Raw genomic sequence first — 18,753 nt, forward strand, 5'->3', positions numbered from 1 at the left:
GCTGTTCCGCGAGAGAAAGATGAGGCGTTCTGCTCCTGTAAAGATTTCCAGCCTCAGAAACCCTGTACAAGGTCACTATGAGTCAGAACTGACTTCACGGCACATAACAACAACTGGTGAGACTGAATTGTTGACGTTGTGGTTAGTTGTTAAGTGTTTATCGTACAGCACAACACCAGGACTCTGATTAGAAGGCAGTGAGATTTTGTACACTGATTTTGTACACTGTATCACTTCACTAACATAATTTTTAAAGCCTATTTTCAAATGAGATTACATGCACAAATATATTGTTGTTAGGTACCATCCAGTCAGTGACCCCTAAGTACAATAGAACAAAATACTTCTTAGTCCTGGACCATCCTCCAGTTGTTATGTTTGAGCTCAATGTTGCAGCCACTGTGTTAGTCTGTCTCATTGAGGGTCTTCTTCTTTTCACATGACATCACTTTACCAAGCATCATTTCATTCTTCAAGAATTAGTCCCTTCTGACAATATGTCCAAAGTACGCAAGACAAAGTCTCACCATTCTAGATTCTAAGGACCATTCTGGCTGTACTTCCTTCAAGACAGATTTGTACGTTCTTTTGGCAGTCCAATATTCGATATTCTTGGCCAACACCCACAAATACAGGGGCTAGGATCTACAACATATATTTGAGGGGACACAATTCAATCTGACTCGATGGCACTTAACAACAACAATTCAATCTGCAACAATGCTTTTGCAATTATTCATGCCTCTGTCCCATTTCCTTTCTGGTCCCACTACTACCAATTCTCCCTAGAAAATTACTAACCTGCAAGATAAAGACCAAACTCTCCAGCACAGTGTTTAAGGCCTTCCTTCCAACCCTCGTGCCTTATTTCCTCCTCCTCCTCAGTGTGGTGCTGAGGGTTAATGCACTGGACTGCAAGGTTGGTTTGAACCGCAAAGTCAACAGCTCAAGCTCACCAGCTGTTATATAGAGTTGCTATGAGTCGAAACAGACTCAATAGCACTTAACAACAACAACTTCCTCAGCTACTAGTATTTCCTCACATCTCAGGCTGTTTGGGGTCTCCCTTTAGAGGACATTAAGGGAGAGGTCTCTGCGAACCCCAAGGTCTGAAGTTCAAATCCACCAGCTGCTCCTCGGAAACCCTATACAGGGTTGCTGTGAATTGGAACTGACTCCACGGCACTTAGCAACAATAACAACAAGGGCAAGATTGGAGAATTAGGCCCTTGGAGTCCTGATGTGGTGCTTTAGGATAAGCCCTGGATTGCAAGGTCAGTTTGAACCACAAGGTCAGCAGTTCAAACTTACCAGCCTCTCCTTGGAAAACCTACACATGGTCATTGAACTCTGGTAGTGTAGTGGTTACAAATCGGGCTGTGAACCTTAAGGTCAGCAGTTGGAAACTACCAGCTGTTCCACAGGAAAAAGATGAGGCTTTCTGCTCCCGTAAAGACTTACAGCCTCGAAAATGCTGTACAGGGTCGTTATGAGTCAGAAACGACTCCACGGCACATCACCACCACCACCACCATATGATTTGATGGTACTTAACAACAACAACAGGGCTGATAAGAAATTGGGTGAAATCCCTTGAGCATCTCTGTTGGTTGGTTGGTTATGTACAGTGGAGTCTGTTTCGACTTATAGTGACCCTGTATAGGGTTTCTGAGGCTGTAAATTTGAACAGAAAGCCTCATCTTTCTCCAGGGGAACTGTTTTGAACTGCTGACCTTGAGATTAGCAGCCAGACTCATAACTACTGCACAGCCAAAGTTGTATGGAAATGAGATTAGCAAAGCACTGTGGCAAAAATCCCGAGAAAAACTGTGACCCAGACCAGGATGTGAGGGTTGATGGACTGGAATGGATAAATTTCAGAGATATTTGGGAGATAAAACTTACAGGAAATGGGTGTTCAGTAAATACTTGTTGACTGTCTTGGCTACTCTTTTCTAAAGGAGACTCTTTGGTTACTCTTCTGTTTACTTCCTTCATAGCACTTTTCACAATCTGCAATTATCTTGTTTGTGTACTTGCCTATTTTCTGTTTCCATTGAGCATAAAGTAAAATAAATAAGGGTTGCAAACTTGGCCAGTCTTATTCAAAACAGTGTACTGGTATTTGCAATGAATCTTTGAGGACCGAATGGCTGAGTAATGAGTAATTGAATGGTACCCTGTGAGGGCAGAGGACAGAGGAACTACAAGGCCAGGAGGCTGACGATCCTGCAGTAAACACACCAGAAGAGCTAAGATCCCACATTTGTATCTGGCCATGGGAAGATGAGCATTGAGTAGGTGTCTAGGGGTTCAGATGGTCCTGGAACCTGCTACCCGATTGTCCATTGCTAGCATTTGAAAAAAAAACAGTTCCCATTCTGCACTTCTGGTTGTTTGGTTGCTGAACCAGGGGAATGGGCGTTTTCAAGGGAAGAGAGTAAGGGACCTCGCCGGAGTCCGGGGTCTGCCCCTCAAGAGTGTGGAAAGCGGTAACAGAAAATGTGACAAAGTGCATCGTAAAAGCTTTACAGTGGGCTCTGTCAACGCAAAGAGCAGCATTGGCCTCGGGGCCGATCAAGACAGGCTCAGGAATGTGCAATCCCTCTCAGTCCCAAAGGGGAGCATCATTGAGCTATGCCTGGGGGGCTCCAGACGAGAGCTAAGGATGCGCTCAAGATCACGCGCACAAAAACGGGAGTGCTGGTGACGCGCCCCGGCAAAAGTGAGCACGTCGTTGCCTCTCCCCTCACTCCTGGAACGCTGGTCCATCTAGTTGTTGGGAGACGCCTCTAGGTGCAGGGATCCCACTCGAACTTCAGCAAACGCCCCGAAGGATGCGGAAAGAAAGTAGCTCCCATTAGAGGAGCTCACGGTTTCCGGGGTTGGGCAGGCCGGGAAACAGTCCCTACATTCTGAGAGCGCATGCAGAGTGGCTAACTGGCAGTACGGCTACGCCTTTAAGGCGTGAACAGGAGGCTGGGCGTCGAGGTGCCAGAGAAGGGGCGTGACTTATCCTGACTTGTCGCCAGGAAGGGGGCGGTACTCTCGATGACGTTACATTGGGGAGGGGGCAGGAGTTCATTGATAAAAACGCCTGACTCCCTCAGGCGCGAGCAAAGCGTAGCAAATCCAGGCAGTGCCACGCGCGGCCCCGGCCGGGCGGAACCGAGAAGCTGGGCCCGCGTTGCGACGCGCCTCCGCATGGAGCCAGCCGCCGGCTTCCTGTCTCAGCGCCCCTTCACTTGTACTGCTGCTCCGCCTTCGCCCCCCGCGGGTCCCGGGCCGCCTAGAAGTGCGGTACCCGGACCCGAACTGGAGTTGCTGGCGGGGGCACCGGCTCCGGACCCTAGCCGCCTCATCACGGACCCATGCAGCGGTCGCACCTACTTCAAAGGCCGTCTGTTGGGCAAGGTGAGCCAGGGGCTGCCCGAAGGATGATAGTGGCTGGGAGAGGGATACCACCGGCCTTCTTTCCAATGTTGGGCCGGGCAGAGGCGCTTGTCCATGGAGCGCGGACGTGTATGGGCCAGACCCAGTGAACGTCCTGTCTGATGGTCCTTCTTCATAGGGGGGCTTTGCCCGCTGCTACGAGGCCACTGACACAGAGACTGGCAGGGCCTACGCAGTCAAAGTCATCCCACAGAGCCGTGTCGCCAAACCGCATCAGCGCGAGAAGGTGGGTCCAGGCCGGGGAAAACACAGGGTGGTGGTGGGGGTTGGAGATGGTGCCACAGGGGCCCTTGAAAAATGATTATCCCGGCGCGCTCATCACAGATTCTAAACGAGATTGAGCTGCACCGAGATCTACAGCACCGTCACATTGTGCGTTTTTCGCACCACTTTGAGGATGCTGACAACATATACATTTTCCTGGAGCTCTGCAGCCGAAAGGTAAGGGGCAGTGATTCCGGGTGGAGATAGGGCTGGGAAAGAGGCCTTAAAGACCCAAAGCTAGGGCTGTGTCTCTTGTATTATGGAGCACGGATGTGGGGAGGGTCAAGCAGGGAGGACCAGGGGCTCAGGCAGTGATTCTTGGCAGTCCCTGGCCCACATCTGGAAGGCCCGGCACACCTTGTTGGAGCCAGAGGTGCGTTACTACCTGCGGCAGATCCTTTCAGGCCTCAAGTACCTGCACCAGCGGGGCATCTTGCACCGGGATCTCAAGCTGGGTAAGACTCTTGGGCCATCGGGATGGAGAGAGACAAGGAGGGATTGAAGGAAGAGGGTGTTTAACAACTCTTCTACCACCCCAGGAAATTTTTTCATCACTGAGAACATGGAGCTGAAGGTAGGAGATTTTGGATTGGCAGCCCGGTTGGAGCCCCCAGAGCAGAGGAAGAAGTGAGTGTTGAGGAGACTTGTGGCCACAGACTATATATGACCCAGATGAAATGCATGAGAGTGAGTGTGTGTGTGTGGGAGGTAAGGTGACTCCCTGATGTGAGTGTCTGATAGATGGGAAGGAAGGGTGGGTGATGGGCTGTTTACGGATGAAGGTGGAGGTGACAGCCTTGGCTACTGGCACTGGCAGAGAGGGTGAGAGCTATACAGCTTTGTGACACAGATGGGATACATGCTCCTGAGTTCCTGAGACAGATGGAGGTGTAAGGGTTCTGGGTGGAGTCTCACTGACCCTATGAGTGGACAAAGGGAAGATGCCACAGGCTTTGTGTAAGTGTTGTGTGTGTGTGTATGTGTATGTGAGACAGTGTGGGAATGGCAGAACATGACACCCTATGGGTGTGTAAGAAGACCTTGCTGTGGCCATGATGACTGGGTGGGTGTGTATGACCCAGGTAATGTGTGGCAGATGAGTGTTTATGGGGGGTGTGACAGCTGGTGTTGATGTGTGTACAGCATAGACCATAGGACGTGACAGCCTGTGTGGGTGCCTGACAGACGGCAGCAGGAGGAGGGGGAATGAGTGATGGTTCCTCAGTGTTGACCCTGGAGACGGGGCTGGGTTGGGAGTCAAGGGCTGCCCCTATCCTGCAGAGCAGCTGGACCAGGCGCGGGTGGGCAGGGCCTCAGCTGCCATACCCGGCATCCATTGTCCCAGGACAAGCATTAGCTCTCTAGCCTTTGGTGACAGGCAGCTGCTTTGTCTGGATTCACAGCGGGGGCGGGGATGGTGGAGGCTGCGGAGCTGCGACTGAGCCTTCCCCTCTTTCCCCTCTTCCCTACCCCCTTCCAGGACCATCTGTGGCACCCCCAACTATGTGGCTCCCGAAGTGCTGCTGAGACAGGGCCATGGCCCTGAGGCAGATGTGTGGTCATTGGGCTGTGTCATGTGAGTCCCAGGACAGAGGCAGATAAGACAGGTGGGTACAGGTGTGTGGCGTACCTTCCACTTGACTCCTGACCTCTTTCCTGCTGCCCCACAGGTATACACTGCTATGTGGGACCCCCCCATTTGAGACAGCTGACCTAAAGGAGACATATCGCTGCATCAAGCAGGTTCACTACACCCTACCCGCTAGCCTTTCACTGCCCGCCCGGCAGCTGCTGGCCACCATTCTACGGGCCTCACCCCGAGACCGCCCCTCAATTGACCAGATCCTACGCCATGACTTCTTTACCAAGGTCTGTGGCTCCCTGCACACTAAAGTCCAATCTGTGCATTCCTAGGGGATTGAGTGGTGATGGGAGCGCCCCCCTGCCCCCACCAGTCTGTCTTCTCTGCTCACTTGGCTCACCTCCTCAGGGCTATACTCCTGACCGGCTTCCTGTCACTAGCTGCATGACAGTCCCAGACCTGACACCCCCCAACCCAGCTAGGAGTCTCTTTGCCAAAGTTACCAAGAGCCTCTTTGGCAGGAAGAAGAAGGGTGAGTCTGGGGTGTCAGTAGGTTGTGGCTGTAGAGTATGGGGAGGGCTCTTCCACCTATGGTATGGAGGCCTGTGAACTCCTGGGAGAGTATTGTATGGGCATTTGGATATGCCTATCTCTGTCATCCCCATGGGAAGCCAGAAGCAAGGTAGGACACTAAAGGTTACCACCCCAATTCTCTGTCTTCCCCCAGGTAAGAACCATCCTGAGGAGCGGGATGAAGTCTCTTGTTTGGTGAGTGGCCTCATGAGGACATCCATTGGCCATCAGGATGCCAGGCCCCAGGTGAGGTGCTCACGTGGGCAGTGTCCCTTGACTCACCCCACCCTTGTAGCTGCAGGAAGCCTGGATAAAAGGCTGGTGAAGCATCCAGCCTCGTGGTGGCCTAATTGGCTGTGTCTCATTAGCCAGGAGAGGCTGACCTGGGGTGCCCTGGGAGCCAAGGCAGGGCTGGGCCATGGGCTTCCAGGATCTGTATTTCAGGGTTTGTTGTACTTCCTTCCCCTCTCCAACCCTTCAGGCGCCAGCAGCTTCTGGTCCAGCACCTGTCAGCCTGGTGGAGACAGCACCTGAAGACAGCTCACCCAGGGGGACGCTAGCAAACAGTGGAGATGGTGAGGAGCCAGAGAGAGAAGTTGCTGGTACTGAGACACAGACTCAGATGAAGGGACTGGGTAGAGGGACATGGCCTGGATCTTAGGGGACTGATGCTTAATTCCTACCGCACTTTTTCCTCCAGGGTTTGAAGAAGGTTTGACTGTGGCTACAGTGGTGGAGTCAGCCCTCTGTGCTCTGAGAAACTGTGTGGCCTTCATGCCTCCAGGTAAGGCTGGGATCCAGTACATGAGAATGATGGTGGGAGCTCTTTGGCTGGCAAGCCAGGAGCAGGTCCTCACTCCCTTCCCTTCTGTAACAGCGGAACAGAACCCGGCCCCCCTGGCACAGCCAGAGCCTCTAGTGTGGGTCAGCAAGTGGGTTGACTACTCCAACAAGTTTGGTTTTGGGTACCAACTCTCCAGCCGCCGCGTGGCTGTGCTCTTCAATGATGGCACACACATGGCTCTGTCAGCCAACAGAAAGTAAGTGCTGTCATGGGGTGCCACTGGACTGCATCTTGGTGTGTGTTCCTGGGCTCAGGGGCTTAAGGGCTCTCAGGGGAGGAGTGTTGGTTCAGGGCTCCCTCTGACCTCTGCCCCTGTCCCCAGGACTGTGCACTACAACCCCACCAGCACAAAGCACTTCTCCTTCTCTGTGGGCACTGTGCCCCGGGCCCTGCAGCCTCAGTTGGGCATCCTGAGATATTTCGCCACTTACATGGAACAGCACCTCATGAAGGTGTGTGAGCTGGGGCAGGGTATATGGAGAGCCTACATGCCCTTGGTGGGGTGGGGAGATGTGCTCCAAGCTACAGGCTGAATCTCTAAGGGAAGCATCAATGGAGATGGGGCCTGATTCATGTCAGACCACTGACCTGCTCCTATCTCCAGGGTGGAGATCTACCCAGTGTGGAAGAAGTGGAGGTGCTTGCGCCTCCATTGCTGCTGCAGTGGGTCAAGACGGATCAGGCCCTACTCATGCTATTTAGTGATGGCACTGTCCAGGTGAGAGGTGGGGTCCGAGGTCTGGGAGCCCCACGGTGCTGAGGAAGAGGCTGATCCAGGAGCTGAGGCCCTGATTATGTGCCCTCCTGTGCTCAGGTGAACTTCTATGGAGACCACACCAAGCTGATCCTCAGTGGCTGGGAGCCTCTCCTGGTGACTTTTGTGGCCAGAAATCGCAGTGCTTGTACTTACCTGGCTTCTCACCTACGGCAGTTAGGCTGCTCCCCGGATTTACGGCAACGGCTCCGCTATGCTCTGTGCCTGCTCCGGGACCGCAGCCCCGCCTAAGTTCCGACCTGCAGAACAGACCCTGATACAAGCCCTCAGGCCTTTGTGACCCTCCTCCTCCCTTTGGTGCCTCACCAGGGGCTCTGGGCTGAATCCCTCAGGGAATCAGGGACCAGCTTTCCTGGGGTTGGTGGCTGCCTGTCCTCGATGCAGCTGGCCTAACCCTTCTTCAAAATAAGCCTGAGCCTTAGCCCCTAGCTAGGGGGCGTTATTTATGGACCACTTTTATTTATTAACAGACTTTTATTTATTGGGATGTGAGCCCCGAGGAGGGCTTCCTCCAGGGATAATAAACCGTTTTGCAGAACTTGGAGGCCTCCTCATTCGCAATAGAGCCCGTGGACGGTGGCCACGGCAAACAGCGTGGCATTGGTGAAGGCGGCAGAGGCCAGCCCATCACGTGCTGCATCCCAGAGCGCACGGCTCACCACAAGCACGTCCTGACCAGCGCGCGGGCCCAGTACCACGCTGCACACCAGCTTGTAGCGTGGAGGGCTGAACTCACGGAGGCGCAGGCGCACCTGCTCACAGAGCTCCCGAGTCAGCGGCCCAGCCTCTGAGCCTGAGTAGCACGCGTTGCTCAGCCCTGCAGCCAGCGCTGCCTCTAGGGCACGCTGCACACGTGCAGCCTGCCAACGCTCTCCTGGCGCTGGGTCTGTGCGGTAAGAGGGTGCCACTCTGCGGACCGGCGCAAGGGGAAGACCTGAGAAGCTGATACGGGAGCTTAGAGGGGGCACGGGGCCCAGGGATGGTCGCCGACCCCCAGGACCTGCACCAGGTCCCACCAGTGAGCTTCTGCGTGAGAAGGACGTGGCCAGGCCCAGCACAGAGCCACGACGGGAGGCAGGACCTGGACCAGGACCTGCGGGTCGAGCTTCACCAATGCTGGGCAGGCGGCCTAGGGGCCGTACTGGTGGTGCTTTTGGCCCCGGGTCTTTGGCGGTCTTCTCTTCTTGGATTACGGAGGGCAGAGACTTGCCAGCCATGGACCTGCCAACTGGAAGACCTAGTCTTAGGCAGGGTGGCCCTCCCTGGCCATCTTCACACACCACCCAATCTCAGACTCAATATCAAGGAAAGAATCCTGGTGCTGCTGTGATTAAGCACTTGGCTTCAAACCAAAAGGTTGGAAGTTTGAACCCACCAGACACTCTGCTGGGGAAAGATGTGGCAGTTTGCTTCTATAAAGATTACAGCCTTGGAAATCCTATGGGGGTGGTTGCATGAGTCAGAAATCACTCCATGGTAACGGGTACCCCTTTCTTCACTGTGTTAAGAAATAACTGTGTTATTGCAGTAAGTGGATCAAATAGCTAGGGTTGTGTTGATTCCTGGGTGCTTAGGGGCCCCATGCTTAGAAGATTAAAGGTTGTTAAGGACATAGTAGGGGAGAAAGGTATGCCGCTTAAGCATAATCTTGGGCAAATCCCTGCTTCTCTGAGCTCCACTTTGCCTTGGGCACTATGGAAGTTACTTAGGTGAGTTCTAAGTACATTTTCTTTTCTCCCACCTGGCTTGGCCAGCAGAAGGGGAAATATATATATGGCATGTGCTGGTAACTTCTAACCAGAAGGAGGGATGGTCAGACCCAAGTCTTTAAACCACACAGATCCTGTGGGCCCCAGGATGTTGAATCCAGTCATCTTCTACCCTTACCTGTTCCTAGGGTGGCTGGCACAGGATCTCCCAGACAACTAGCTGTGGCTGGAAGCTGGTGGGTGACTCAGAAACTCTCTTGCCCTCTGCTTTGGCTTCTTCTGGTCCAACCTCCTCCAGAATCAGTTCTAGGATGGCCGCCCTCTTCTCCCGAAACTCCCTCAGGCACCTGAGTCACCTACAAGATTTTGGTCTCCAAGCTCTCTTCTTGGCTTCACAGCCCTATCCCTGCTGGCCTGATGGGCAGGCAAGAAGGGAAGGGCCTCTCAATTTGTTGTGGAGTTGCCATGGGTTGCTGGGGCAAGCACTCCTCCCTCATGTTCCCTCCCTCCAGTCCTGGCTTTGGCTTAACTTTTTGAATATTACCACTATGATGAGAGTACCAGGTGGCTGTCGTTTGCTTGAGTCATCAGGGGAGAGGGTAACAACAGGGACTTGAAGCTCAGGGATGAATTACCAAAATGGGGATGATTGAGGGCAGAAAGGAAAAAGGGCTTTGGCCAGAAAGGGCTCTTGAGAGCCTACCCATCTGTCTTCTTGTGAAATGGCTTGAAAACTGCTGCTTTACTCTTAATTCAGAGACTGGGATTTGGGGAGACTTGAGACTTCAGTGGTGGCTGCTCAGGAATCCAAGATCTGGGCCCACAGGAAGGAGCACGTCATATCTCTAACATCTCCCCATCAGCATCAACAAGGACAAACATTTCCGCTCTGGGCGCTGAGTTAGGGTGCGGCTTGGATGACTTCCTCAGTCTGGGGCTGTGTGCGGGGGAGGGGAAACCCAGAGGCTCAGCTGGTGGGAGCTAGGCCTGACGCAGCAGCGTTGTTTTGGCAGTGACCCAGACTCCCTCTGGCCTCATGACCTTTGCTGACCCAAGAGCCTTGGGGCTTTTCCTCAGCCAGCTACACCTTTTCTGTGCCTCAGTGCCCAGTTCCCCCACCCCCACAGGGATGCCAGAGGCTGTGATGCCTGTGTCACAGCTGACACCTCCTCACCTGACACCCTTCTGCGAGTGACTGCCCCTTCCCAAACAAGCCAGGTTTGGGTTTTGAAAACTGACCTATAAGAACGTGGGTTTTCCCTGTTGAGGGAGATTTCCCAGGCCAGGGAACCTGATCTGACGTTGTGTGCGTGTCAGGGACTAGAGGCTGGGAGTTTGAATTTTCTGAACCTCGTGCTGGGGCGGTGGAGTTGGAGAGAAAGAACAAGGTTAGAACACTGGGACTCCACTGATGGCCTGTCTGAGGGCTGAAGTTTTCTCTAGGCCTTCAGGGGAGATAGGCGGGGCCTTCTTTTAGGCCAGGCTCCAGTTTCCATGGAAACCCACAGGCTTCCCACCCAGGCTGCTGCCTGGCCAGACTCCCAGCTGGGGCCTCAACTGCTGCCAGCCTCTTCTCCCCAACCACTGGCTGTTCCTGCCTTGGCCCCTCCTGGACCCCACCCTGTGTCTGTCTGTCCCATTCTTGAGCCTGTGGCCTCCTCCACCGACCTCTGATGTCTCCTTCAGGAACCTGGACCTCTCTAGGCCCTGTCCTAAATTTGAGTTTCTCAGCAAACAGGACTTCTAAGCTTTTGTCCCTCCTTAGGCTTTTCCAATCTCCTTACCAGCTCTAGAGCCTGGCCAGGCCTCCTGCTTCTTCCCACCTACTGCCTCTCACTGAGCAGCAGACAACAGGCTTCCTGGACCACTCCTTCCACTTACTCCCCCTACCTCACCCCACCCATGGAAACCCCAGGACTGGTTGTACACGGGGAGGCTGCACCCTTTTCCACAGCACTCCGAAGCCTCATCAACAACCCTCGATACAGGTGAGGGGGTGGGCCCTGTCTGCAGATTTTCCCTAGCTGGCTCTGCTGAACCCCCATGACTGTGATGTGCAGAAGAGATGGGGAGGTGGGACTTGATCCTCCTTCCTGGCGAATTCAGTCTATGCGGAAGTCAAGTGTGCACGATATTCTGAGAGCCAGAGGTGGGGGCGGTGGGGACTGGAGCCCAGAACTGCTGTGCAACCTCAGCAAAGCCCTTTTCTGATACCCTAGGCTCCTAGCGGGGGTGAAAACAAGACTCCTCTATTCCCTGATTCCTGGGAAATGAGACTTGATTCTCTGTATTCAGCTGGTGTTAGGGCTTCCCACCCTAGGGAGGCAGAAGAGCAGATGACTCTACTCTGGGAATTCAAATAAGGAACAAAAACTCAAGGGATTGAGCCAGAGTCCGAGACAGGAAGTAATTCAAAGTGCTGCCTGGGGCCTCCCAGCTTGCTTAGGATACTAGTGGTGAACCTAGAGGGCAGGCTGATCAGGGGAACTAAAAGGCAACTTTCTGCCTTTACTGCCCCAGAGCTGGGTGCTCCCTCAAAGGCTGAGCCTCCTATAACCCTGCTTCTTTGGGGATTGAAGGCTGACCTGAGTAGTGGGAATTCCAGGAAGCCCAAGCTTCGTCTCCTGCCCACCACCTTGTTTTGAGACCCAGAGGTTGGGGCCGGAAGTGATTATGAGGATGGAAAATGTGACCTGACCTGAGTGTATACACACTCTGTATTCCCTTCCGCCCCAGGCTCTTCTTCCTGAAGGAGGGCTGAAAAAGCTTTTGTAGCCAGTGGAGGAGCCAAGAAAAACCTCCCTTCCCCTCAAGGTGGGATCTATCTGGTTTCCTTACTTGTATCAGATACTCAATGACCAAGCACAGGCTCCCTCCAAGTCCGTGGGGTTTGAAATTATCATCTCATGTCATGGGTGAGAAACCTTGATTAAAAGAAAAGAACTCACTTGCCTGAAGTACTATAGGTTGGCGTTGGGATTAGAACCTGAGTCTGTGTTTTCCAGACTTTGTGCTGGATGGCTAAATCCAGAATTTTCTATTCAGAGAAGGAAAATGAGTCCCAAAGTGGGCAAAGATAAAGGCCAAGTCATATCCTTGATTCTGATAGCCTTTCTCCTGGCCCTCTGCTGTTCTCTCAGTGATGTTCGCTTTGTGGTCGGTCAAGAACAGCGGGAGGTATTTGCCCATCGGTGCCTGTTGGCCTGTAGATGCAACTTCTTCCAGCGACTTCTGGGTACAGAGCTGGGCCCTGGGGTGCCTAGCCCTGTGGTGCTGAGCACTGTGCCAGCTGAGGCCTTCTTGGCAGTGCTGGAGTTCCTGTACACCAATAGTGTCAAGCTGCACCACCACTCTGTGAGCTCAATGAGTATGGGCCTGGGTGGGAGAGGCTGGGGGTGCAAGAGGCACGGGGAGTCTGCCCATCACGCTGTGCACTGAAGGGCAGGGGAAACTCCCTTCTGCTTTCCAACCACCCACTCTGTAGGTACTGGAAGTGCTGACGGCGGCTGTGGAGTACGGGTTGGAGGACTTGCGAGAGGTGGGTTTTTGTGCCAGGTTTCTGTCTTATTTCCTTTGCATCTCATTGGTTCAGTTCCCACTCTACCTCCCACACACGCTGGGGCCTGGAGAGGAATGTGAGCCCGTACAGAGAGGAATCTGTGTAAATGGGGCATGTAATGTGGACTTATGTGTAAAGGGATACACAGGAGTCCTGTGTATGTTGAGGAGGTATATAGGGTAGTTATGTGGGGTACTGCAGATATAGGAGTCCTGGTGTGGCATTGTAGGATAAGCACTGGACCATGAGGTCAGCAGTTCAGACCCACCGGCCGCTCCTCAGAACCTCTTTGCAGGGTCACTATGAGTCAGAACCGACTCAGTGGCACTTAACAACAACTACAGCAACTGCAGATACAAGGGTAAGTCAGCATTAGACTCTGTTCTCTAAAAAGAGGAGACACACACATGGAAACTCAACCCAGTGACATAAGAAATTGATGAGGGTAAGAACAGTGTTACAATTGCATGGAGGGTCTCCCTGGTCCTGCCACCAGAGAGGAGGAGGAGATTGCCTGGGAGGAAACATTTGTGTTGAATCTGGTAGAACAAGTAGGAGTTTGCTCAAGGGGAGAGTAGGAAGATAGCATTCTAGTTACAGAGGCACAAAAGGAGCTAGTAAGATGTTTAGTGTGACTGGAATAGGACTGTGAGAGAGGGAGAGAGACAGAGCAGGCTGAAGAGGGTTGTTGTTGTTGTTGTTAAGTGCCATCGAGTCGGTTCCTACCCATAGTGACCCTTTATAGGGTTTCCGAGAAGCAGCTGGTTAGCTTGAACCACCGACCTTGCAGTTCAAATGACTTTGCAGTCTGGCACATTAGCCTACAAAGCCACCCCAGGACTCTGGAGAGGGTTGTTGTTGTTAAGTGCCATCAAGTCAGTTCCAACCCTTAGCGACCCCGGATAAGGTCAACCTTGCAGTTTAAACAGTCTGGTGCATTAACCCAGGGGCCAATTCATATAGGATCTTCTAATCTCCTTCAAGAGTTTGGATTTTTTTTTTTTTAGCTCAGAGAACAGTGAAATTAATTAAAGGGCTCAGAAGGGACTGAGAGAGATGGGAAGGGCTTGCCAGACCAGTCAGGAGTTTATGCAGCACTCAAGAGATGATGTGACCATATGGGGGTGGCAGTAGAAACCCAAGAGAGGTTGGTTGCTTTCAGAAACCAGAGGTAGAACTGGCATAACCTGGTACTTTTCTAGATGTGGGAGTGAGAGGGAGATATGAATGAAACTCAAATTGCTTGCTAAGACAGAAGTATCATTGAGTCAGGAAGGCAGCAAGTGGAAGGAAATAAGTGTTTTGAGAGAAGGGGAGAGTGTAATTTTCGCACAGCTCCTAGCTGATCTGATTGCTGGAGGATGTACTTCCAGAAGGAGTATTGCTGTTTTGACATTGCTAGCCCTGCCTCTCTGGACTTTGTCAAGCATCAGGCACTGAAGATTCCCTTGCCTTCCTGGCCTGAGGGGGTCAGGATGGACTTGGGGTTACTGGGATTCTGGGTGGCTCACTGCTTCAAGTCTGCTCACTGTTTCTGGCGTGGGACAGGGGTCTTAGAGCAGTGACACCTCACGCAACCCACACCTACTTCTATCCCCAGCTGTGCCTGAAGTTTGTGGTAAAGGTGCTGGACGTGGAGCTGGTTTGTGAGGCCCTGCAGGTGGGTATTATTGGACAGGCCAGGAAGGAGAAACCTAGGTTTCTTTCTGATATGCTTCCCAAACTCAGAGGTGGAATTCAGCTTGTAGAACTCAGCCCCTAAGGTGCCAGGAGCTTGGATCCCCTGTCCGGCTTGATACAACTTTGACACATGGGGACCAAGGGCACTCCAAGGACAGTATGGGATGAATTCTGTGCCCAGACTTGTGGGATCCTGGGTACATCAGCAGGAACAGGTACAGCAGTTGACATGAAGTTGGAATGGAGGTCCTTGCTAACCTTTTCTTTCAGGGCTGGGAAGTGGTTATGAACTGGACTTACAGAGCAGGGAGAAGGAGAAAGAAAAGTCTAAAATTTGGAAGCCAAGCATAGACTCCAGGGTGGGACTTGAAAGACCACGCATGGCTTCTTGAAGTGAAGGGCAGGTTGTTGGGTTTAGGTGTATCTGCATGTCTAAACCGGGGCCTTAACAAAGCCTGAGAGGCCATGGCCCTCCAGACTAGAACTAGGGTTAGGCATGCCACGGTAGTCTCCAGTATGGAGGGCTGAGCTACATGCCTCGCTAGTCTCCAACTTGACCTCCCACGTTCTGCTCCCAGGTCTCGGTAACTTTTGGTCTGGGACCCCTGCTGGAGCGTTGCATGACCTTCATAGAGGCCCACAGTGAGGTATGGCTCTCCTTTTCATACTCTCAGCACCAGACACCCCATTCTCCTCCCTGACTATATTATGCCAACTCGCAGGAGGTGCTTCGGACCCGTGGCTTCCTGGAGCTGTCAGCGGCTGCTCTGCTGCCCCTGCTGCGCAGCGACAAACTCTGCGTGGATGAGGCTGAGCTAATCCGGGCGGCCCGGAGCTGGGCGCGCGTGGGCGCAGTGAGTGGGGCCTGGAAGAACGCGGCAGTGGTGGGGGGTACTGAAGGCGGCTCTGGAAGCAGTAATCGAGCCAGGGGGCGGCGGGGCAGGTGCCCTTGCCACGCCCGGGCTCAGGGCTGGCGTTCGCAGGCGGTGTTGGAGCGGCCCATGGTCGAGGTAGCGGCCCCAGTGGTGCGAGAGCTGAGACTGGCTTTACTGGCCCCGGCGGAGCTGAGCGCCCTGGAAGACCAGAATCGGCGGGAGCCTCTCATCCCGGTGAGGACGCGAGGAACCAGCCTCGGATCCACTCATCTGGGGAGCCCAGCCCAACACATGGTCTGTGGGGCGAGGGGACACTGCCAGGCTTTGCGGTGACCGGCTCCCTCCTGCAGGTGGAGCAGATTGCGGAAGCGTGGAAGTGTCACGCTCTGCGGAGAGAGGACATGGCCGGGGGCGCCCTGTGCCGCCGTCGGAGGGGCACCCTGCCCCGCGAGCATCACCGCTTTCTGGACCTGCCCTTCAAATGACCCAGCGCCACAGCCTGAGAGGACTCCTGTTGTGAAGTGCCGGAGAGGGCTCCTAGACCTGTGTAAAACTACAACTCCCTAAACGCTCGGCGCTTAGAGCGGGCTTCTTTTCCCAGCATGCCTGGCGAGCGAGACTCCGGAAGGATCTGTCAATGCGCAGCGCCCTTGGGGCGGCGGGGGTGGGGGTACGGGGACGGTGAGCGCGAAAGAAAGCTCTTGTCTTTAGTTTATCTTCCTGGGGTAGAGAAATACAAGAAAGCAACTTTCTTTAGCACTACTCTACACCTCAAGGAGCTCTGGTAGCGTAGTGGTTACGAATCGGGCTGCGGGCCGCAAGGTCAGCAGTTCGAAACTACCAGCTGTTCAGCTGAAGAAAGAGGAGGCTTTCTGCTCCCGTAAAGATTTACAGCCTCGGAGACCCTGTACAGAGTCGCTATGAGTCAGAACCGACTCCACGGCACATAACAACAGCAACAACTCTACACCTCGCTCCCCACACCCTGTCCCTAGGCACTATCATCCGCCCCATTTACTTTGATGACACCCATATATCTTTTAGCTGACTCTTGACTTCCAACCGTCCATCCCCCAGTCCATACCTTGCAACAGTGTCTGACCGACCTGGTATTTTGTATTGGTGGGATTTTTTTTGTTTGTTTGTTTGTTTTAAGGCAATGGGGGATATTTCCCTTATTAAGCTACTCCATATCCCCATTGCCTTCAGCATAAAATATGATCCATTTCATTTTCAGGGCACTCAAAAATACTAAGCCTTTCCAAACACTAGCAATTCTTCTCTCAACTGCTAGTTTTACATAAATTTACTCTTCCTTTAGATGCTAATTCTCCCTCTAACTCCAGATTGGCTCTTCCTGGTACTGGAAACTGTTTTGCTACCTCGAATTCATTGGAAATCTTGTCTTCCTGAGGACCTGAGTTTTCTGGAGAAAGATCCCTTGACTAGTGTCCTCGTTTATTTCTGCTTCTCCATCCCTGTCAAATAAGCAGTGTCCTGGTGTGGCGCTGTGGGCTAATATGCCAGACTGTAAAGCTGTTTCAACTGCAAGGTTGGCGGTTCAAGCTCACCAGCTGCTCCTTGGAAACCCTATACAGGGTTGCTATATGGGTCGGAACTGACTCGATGACACTGAACAACAACATAAATGTCAAGTGGATGACGATTTTTTCATGCAAATGCCACTTTTTCCAGAAAGGTCCCTCAGTGGTACAAACAGTTTGTGCTCAACTACTAACCTCACTCACTCAGCAGCACCATGGAAGAAAGGCCTGCTGATTCACTTCTGTAAAGAATTCAGCCAAAACCCCCCTGTGAAGCAGTTCTACTCTGTAACACATGGGGTCACCATCAACTAGAGTCGACTGGACAGCAACTTTTTTTTTTTTCTTCATTCCATAAAGCGTTTTAAAAAGCCGTGGTGCTGTAGGATCAGCCCTGGACTGCAAACCACAATGCCAGCGGTTCAAACCCACCAGCTGTTCCTCGGAAACCCTATACAGGGTCGCTATGAGTCAGAACCAACTCAAAGGCAATAACATGCATTTAAAAAGAAGGACAATTGATTATTTGGGAGAAAATAATGTTGGGTTTTGTCTCAAGGACTTGATACAAAATTATATTCCACATGGATTAAAGAATGCCTAATAAAGGCATTCTCTCTCAAAACTGAAAACGTGATTACTGAGCAGTACCATTTTATAGCAGCAGCATTGTTTGGGTAATGAAAATTGGAAAGAATCTATCTGTCCATCAATAGATGATGGATGTGGCGCTGTGGGTTAATGTGCTGGACTGCAAAGTCTGTTTGAACTGCAAGGTCGGTGGCTCAAGTTCACCAGCTGCTCCTCAGAAACCTTAAGCAGGGTCGCTGTGGGTTGGAACTGACTCAATGGCACTTAACAACAAGAGGACTGATTAACGATGGTATATTCCTGTTGTTAGGTGCGGTTGAGTTGGTTCCGACTCACAGTGACCCTATGTGCAACAGAATGAAACATAACCTGGCCCTGTGCCATCCTCACAACTATAGTTACCTTTGAGCCCATTCCTACTGCCACTGTGTCAATTCCTCTCCTTGGGGATCTCCCTCTTTTCCCACTGATCCTGCATTTTACCAAGCAAGATGTCCTTCTGTTCCTTCCTAATAAAAAAGTGTGGACTGTTCCTTCCTAATAAAAAGTTTGAAGCATGAGAGATGAAGTCTCACCACTCTGGCTTCTAAGGAGCATTCTGGCTGTACTTTGTCCAAATTTGTTTGTTCTTCTGGCACTCCATGGTACTTAACATATTCTTCCCCAACACCATAATTGAAATGCATCAATTCGTCTATGGTTCTCCTTACTCATTGTCCATCATTCACATGCATAGGAGACCTTCACTCTTGAACACTAAAGAGGTCTATTGCAACAGACTTGCCTAATACAGCACGCCCTTTGCTTTTTTGACTGCTGCTTCCATGAGTGTTGATGGTTGATCCAAGCAAAATGAAGTCTTTGACAGCTTCAATCTTTTCTCCATTTATCCTGATGTGATTTATTGAGCTAGTTGTGAGTTTTGTTTTCTTTACACTGAGGTGTTATCCATACTGAAGGCTGTAGTCTTCCCTTTCAGCAAGCAAGGTTGTAATAACTACATAGTTATTGTTGTTGTTGTTAAGTGCCATCAAGTTGGTTCTGACCCATAGTGACCCTGTATAGGGTTTCTGAAGAGCGACTAATGAGCTTGAATCGCCAACGTTGCAGTTCAAACCAGCTTTGCAGTCCAACGCATTAATCCACAGTGCCACACATATGGAAGGTTGTTAATGAGTTTTCCACCAATCTTGATGCCACATTATTTGCTCAGCATACAAGATCGAATTAAATTATTAAGTATCCACTTGTTCTGTTTGAGAAACTGCCTCTCTGCAATGTTGTCCATAGCTCGTCATGATTTA

At 52.1% G+C, this 18,753-nt stretch overlaps 3 protein-coding genes across 3 annotated transcripts; 2 read left to right on the forward strand and 1 right to left on the reverse strand.

The window, feature by feature from the left end:
- The first annotated feature begins 2,995 nt into the window (after window positions 1-2,995).
- On the forward strand, window positions 2,996-8,035 carry PLK3 (polo-like kinase 3). Its single transcript, XM_006839693.1, has 15 exons — window positions 2,996-3,414; window positions 3,572-3,679; window positions 3,778-3,894; window positions 4,043-4,172; window positions 4,257-4,344; window positions 5,198-5,293; window positions 5,388-5,586; window positions 5,708-5,831; window positions 6,027-6,118; window positions 6,354-6,447; window positions 6,573-6,656; window positions 6,750-6,912; window positions 7,039-7,168; window positions 7,321-7,434; window positions 7,531-8,035. The coding sequence occupies exons 1-15, from the start codon at window positions 3,052-3,054 to the stop codon at window positions 7,720-7,722; spliced, it is 2,094 nt and encodes a 697-aa protein (XP_006839756.1). The 5' UTR covers window positions 2,996-3,051; the 3' UTR covers window positions 7,723-8,035.
- A 7-nt stretch (window positions 8,036-8,042) lies between these two features.
- On the reverse strand, window positions 8,043-8,708 carry TCTEX1D4 (Tctex1 domain containing 4). The gene has a single exon (XM_006839694.1). The coding sequence runs from the start codon at window positions 8,706-8,708 to the stop codon at window positions 8,043-8,045; it is 666 nt and encodes a 221-aa protein (XP_006839757.1).
- A 2,394-nt stretch (window positions 8,709-11,102) lies between these two features.
- On the forward strand, window positions 11,103-15,799 carry BTBD19 (BTB (POZ) domain containing 19). Its single transcript, XM_006839695.1, has 8 exons — window positions 11,103-11,188; window positions 12,341-12,554; window positions 12,685-12,738; window positions 14,360-14,419; window positions 15,018-15,086; window positions 15,162-15,293; window positions 15,423-15,548; window positions 15,665-15,799. Exons 1-8 carry the CDS (start codon window positions 11,103-11,105, stop codon window positions 15,797-15,799), a joined length of 876 nt encoding a protein of 291 aa, XP_006839758.1.
- Window positions 15,800-18,753: the final 2,954 nt, after the last annotated feature.

The sequence above is a fragment of the Chrysochloris asiatica genome, unplaced genomic scaffold, assembly GCF_000296735.1.
Source record: "Chrysochloris asiatica unplaced genomic scaffold, ChrAsi1.0 scaffold00026, whole genome shotgun sequence".
Classification (NCBI taxonomy): domain Eukaryota; kingdom Metazoa; phylum Chordata; class Mammalia; order Afrosoricida; family Chrysochloridae; genus Chrysochloris; species Chrysochloris asiatica.

Excerpts from the sequence above, each read along its gene's own strand:
- PLK3 (XM_006839693.1), top strand. The coding sequence starts at position 3,052 with ATGACGTTACATTGGGGAGGGGGCAGGAGTTCATTGATAAAAACGCCT. Across the intron at positions 4,173-4,256 it reads GCACCGGGATCTCAAGCTGG|GAAATTTTTTCATCACTGAG; the intron begins GTAAGACTCTTG and ends CTACCACCCCAG. Across the intron at positions 6,657-6,749 it reads TGTGGCCTTCATGCCTCCAG|CGGAACAGAACCCGGCCCCC; the intron begins GTAAGGCTGGGA and ends CTTCTGTAACAG.
- TCTEX1D4 (XM_006839694.1), bottom strand. The coding sequence starts at position 8,708 with ATGGCTGGCAAGTCTCTGCCCTCCGTAATCCAAGAAGAGAAGACCGCC.
- BTBD19 (XM_006839695.1), top strand. The coding sequence starts at position 11,103 with ATGGAAACCCCAGGACTGGTTGTACACGGGGAGGCTGCACCCTTTTCC. Across the intron at positions 11,189-12,340 it reads ATCAACAACCCTCGATACAG|TGATGTTCGCTTTGTGGTCG; the intron begins GTGAGGGGGTGG and ends CTGTTCTCTCAG. Across the intron at positions 14,420-15,017 it reads TGGTTTGTGAGGCCCTGCAG|GTCTCGGTAACTTTTGGTCT; the intron begins GTGGGTATTATT and ends TTCTGCTCCCAG.